Genomic DNA, 4,209 nt, shown 5'->3' with positions numbered 1-4,209 from the left:
ATTTTCTTGATGGTGTTCGGTCAAGAAAAATGCATCTTATATAGTTCCCCACCTTGACTTTTTATCTTGTCTTTGTTAAAAGGAATCTTTAAAATTTTATATATAAACCTGTCAACCTTTTCCTTTAAAAGTTCATACTTAAAAAGATAAATGCTGTTATAGGCTTCTACTTCCTGAATTTCAGTTAAAGTTCACCAGTATTTTCTTCTAATTATTTTACTTTCATATTTGTAATAATGGAAAGCATACTGTATATACCAGTTGTCCTCATGCTTCAGTGTATAGCATCAGCACCTGGAGGAGTTTGTTACCTGTTACTTCTACAGCCCACCTCCTGGCAGTAAGTCTTAGGTGGGGCCCAGAAATCAGTATTTTAAAGATGCTCCCCAGGTGATACTGATGCAGGTGATTATGCAAGGCTTTGATAAAACATTTGGAGTGCAATCCATCCCATGAACTGTTTCTTTCTGGAATTGCTTGTCATAATACTAGAAAAAAAAAAGACTTGTGGAAGATTATTGAGTCAATAGCAGAATTTGGACAAACCTACTGGCTCCTTAGCAATAATCAATCAAGAAATCAATTAAATATTGAAACATGATGTGTTACAAGTACGTGGGATATCAGGAGGAAAAGATAGTCTTTGATCTGTAGGGAAAATATAATTCCTAACATTTACATAGTAGCCATTCTATTTTAAGTGTATTTATAAAGTTTTTGCCTTTCCAAGTTTTTTTTTTTTTTCACTTATCAATTGGGGATGGGATGGGGTGAAGGGAACTGTTCCCTTAGATCTGTTTCCTGTATTGCTTTGTGCAATTTATGCATATTCTGAGTCTTCTGAACCAGTAGGGCAGGCCTGACAGGAGCCTTCAGGGAGAAATCATCCCACAAGAGAAAGAAGACAAAACCTCAGTTCTTAGACTTCGAGCAGCAACTCTGACTGTAGCATGACATGTTTTGCTCAAATTTGAACCCTGGTCCAACCCCCAAAATGGACTCATCATGTCTGACTCCTATGGAGGAAGTGTCCTGTGGCTGAAAATGGAAGGGGCTGTGTTACTAAAAACTCTGCTAAACACTGTGGCCCAAGCAATCCTGGAACAGTCCCCACCTGTGTTAAGCATCACTGTAAAGCAAAGAGAAAAACTTCAGAAGACAGAGTGGGGGTTCAATGCACTGGGGACTCCAGGAAACTCAGTGGGGGCTTTGGCACTCAAGGACTCCAGTGCACCACCAGCAGCAGGGCCAGCAGAGAGCAAAGGGCCCAGGAGAAAAGGCCGCGGTGCCCAGCAGGCCTGGCAGGACCCAGGGGAGCCAGGGGTGGGGCTCAGCAGCAGAGGCCTGGCATGGGAGTCCCCACCTCCCTGCCTGTTGGACTTGCTCCTGAGCGCAGGTTGAGTCATGCCAGGACCCTCCCTCCCTCAAAACTGATGTTCTGTAGTGGGTTGGGGTTCTGTATGCATAGGTGGGAACAAGAGCCCACCAAGCACAGCTCAGAGTCACCTCATTTCTTCCCCACAGCAGCCCTGTGAGGCAAATGTTTTCCCATGAAAAGACTGAGTCTTAAGCGAGTGTATCTGTAATAACTGCCAGTTTTATTCCTCTGGCTAAGAGATCCAGAGGTAATTTGAGGTTTACATTTTTTTTAATAGTTCTTTCATCAAGAATTTAGGTGCCCCCATTGCCCTTATAAGCTGGTTGCAAATTATTTGATTGACTCTTAATTATAAAAAAAAATTAATTCTTTTTGTATGTGTGACGTGTTCATTAAAAAATACATATAAGCAAAAAGAAAAAAACTCACACCACACAGAAATAAGCACAGTTAAATTTTTGATATATGTATGTATGTATACACACGCACACGCACACACACACAATTTGAGATTTTCTCCTACATATGTGAGCTGATACTAAATATGCTGCTTTGTAACCTGTTATGTTTTACTTTACAATATGGAATGAACATATTTTCATGCATATGTGTGAAACTTCCCAATTGAAAAACAGACCTGGAGAATGTGTCAAAATACAAAATCCAGATGCTGGTAATAAAGACACTACCTAAAACAAAACTCCACCAGATGATTAAAAATAAAACAAAAGTCAAAGATACATCAGAAAATGCTAACAGAAAGAAAGCAGGGGCCAGATTTTAATATCAGACAGAAAAAAAAAAAAGAATTCAAGGCCTAAAGCACACAGGATAAGGACGGCTGCGTGAATGTCTTTGTTTCCAATGCATCATCACAAACTTGTTTCTTACTCTTCTTATCTCTTCCCTAAGCCTTTCCAACTCATCTACTCCTCTTATCATTTCTTCTGGGTCCAAATGCCTAACCGGAGTGTCCTCTTTATATCCCTGACCAGGCTGAGTCAGCCCTCCTCTAAGGTTTCCTTCTGCTTCCTGGCTTACACCTTCTTCAGAAGGTAGAGGATTTCTTTCTGCCTCCTGTGGTACAGCTTCCATAGGGCGGTCTTCCTCAGCCTTTGGCATGTTCTGTGCTTTTCCTTCATTTTCTTCACAAGACTTTTGCATGTTGAGTATTTTTCTCTTATTTCCTTCCTGAATAAATTAATCCTGGAAAACAAAGAAACAAAACGACTAGATGCCAGGCAAATGGACCAGCAGTCAGAGCATGGGTTTCCATAGAGACTGGCCTCTTCACATTCAGGTCCCTAATTGTCAAAGTTTTCCAACTACAGAAGACTAGATCCTCAGGCTCCGAACTCCCCTGGCCCCACCCCTTTCTCCCCCTCCCCGCTCTCCCCCTCCAGCTCCAGCTCCATCTTCTCCGCTCCCGCTCCAGCCCACCATTTCCCAGCAGGCCCTGCTACAGACCTCTCCTAGCACCGAAACGGGAGCAGCGCGGAAGCAATTAACCCCTCCCTCGCCTCGGGTCTCCAACACTCCCGCCCTTTTGGGCTTTCCCAAGCCATTCCAACCTCCTGCCTCTCACCTGAGACCTGCTGGTCCGGTCTCTGGCCTCCCCTCCCCCTTCCACGTCTCTCCAGTCTCCTCCCCCCGCCCCCGCCCCATTTCCGTTGCAGGCTCTGCACAGGCCTCCGGCGCTTCAACCGGATGGAGAGAGGCGGCAGCGACCCCGGGATGGGCTTTGGTGTCATCCGCACTCACACCCCCACCCCCACGGCCACCCCCAAGGGACCTGAGGCAATTCCAGCTTTACACTGACCTGCAGGGATCCAGGGGATTTTCCTCCCTCTTCCCTCACTCGATTTGGGTCGCTCCCAAAAGACCAAGAGTCCTGCAGACAGGAGTGCTTGGTGAGCAGGTCAGTACCTGAATCACGGGTCCCTTTCACGATTCTAGGCCTTGTTCGTCTAAAGTTTCCCCACGTCCTCATCCTCTCCCTCCTTTTAAGGCAACCCCGCCCTCCTTCCCCCGTGCCCACCGGTTCCCTGCAAGCAGGGAGTGGGAGACAAGTTATTTCCAAATTGTTTCTATGTCTCTCTCTCGGGACCCTCAATTGGCTACCCTTCTCCCTCTCCACCCCCACCCACCCCTAAACAGCCCCAAATTTCCTGCACAAAAATGAGAGTTTGGCGGAACCGTAGTGTTGGGAAAGCGGTACCGGCCACGCTTGGTTTCTGCTCTCTGACTCCTAGGCCCCAGGGTCCCGAACGGAGCGCCCACCTTTACACTGACCTGAAAGGATCCGGGGCACTTCTCTCCTCCAGCAATAGGGAGCTGCTACAGGGAAACAGGCCCTGGACTATAAGGACTTCTGCACACGTCGACTCCTGGTCACGTGAGGGTCGCGTCATCAATGAGCTCGAGTCTTCGGTTACCCCTCCCGTTTAACACTGCGGCCCGCCCCCTGCGTTCCCTCCACTTGATACTGTCAATCTTTTTTCGTGTTTGCCAATCAGAGACAACAAAACTGGTATCTTGTCCCTGCAGTTTCTACTCGTTTTTCTCGGGTTACCAGGGAGAATCAGCCTCTCGGGGTAAATCGACCATTTCTCCTTCTTCTTTGGGGAATCATCTCTTTCTCCTGCTTCCAATTTCACCTCCACGCCTCCCCCAAGGTCCTTCAGTCCACCATTTCCCTTGGAGTCCTGTCTAGCATTAAAATGGGCGAAGGTGGTAGATGGGGGCGGGAGGGCAGCTAGAAAAGAATGTGGGAGTGAGGGTGTGGGATTTTTTTTTACTAGTTCTCTAGAATAGTTTTCTGCTTTGTGTAA

At 46.5% G+C, this 4,209-nt stretch overlaps 1 protein-coding gene across 2 annotated transcripts; it reads right to left on the bottom strand.

Annotated features, from left to right (window-relative positions):
* Positions 1-2,132: 2,132 nt before the first annotated feature.
* Positions 2,133-3,811, bottom strand: TCEAL8 (transcription elongation factor A like 8). Of its 2 annotated transcripts, XM_082408950.1 has the most exons (3): positions 3,671-3,811; positions 3,198-3,269; positions 2,133-2,584 (listed from the first exon to the last, which is right to left on the bottom strand). In XM_082408950.1, exon 3 carries the CDS (start codon positions 2,540-2,542, stop codon positions 2,189-2,191), a length of 354 nt encoding a protein of 117 aa, XP_082265076.1. In that variant the 5' UTR covers positions 2,543-2,584; positions 3,198-3,269; positions 3,671-3,811; the 3' UTR covers positions 2,133-2,188. The 2 variants fall into 2 exon arrangements, with proteins under 2 accessions (XP_082265076.1, XP_082265077.1); XM_082408951.1 differs by lacking the exon at positions 3,198-3,269 and having other exon boundaries at positions 3,671-3,803.
* Positions 3,812-4,209: the final 398 nt, after the last annotated feature.

The sequence above is a fragment of the Balaenoptera borealis genome (assembly GCF_965194805.1).
Source record: "Balaenoptera borealis genome assembly, contig: HAP1_SCAFFOLD_550, whole genome shotgun sequence".
Classification (NCBI taxonomy): Eukaryota; Metazoa; Chordata; class Mammalia; order Artiodactyla; family Balaenopteridae; genus Balaenoptera; species Balaenoptera borealis.
Note: the sequence above shows the minus strand (reverse complement) of the source record. Positions and strands in the feature narration are given on the sequence as shown.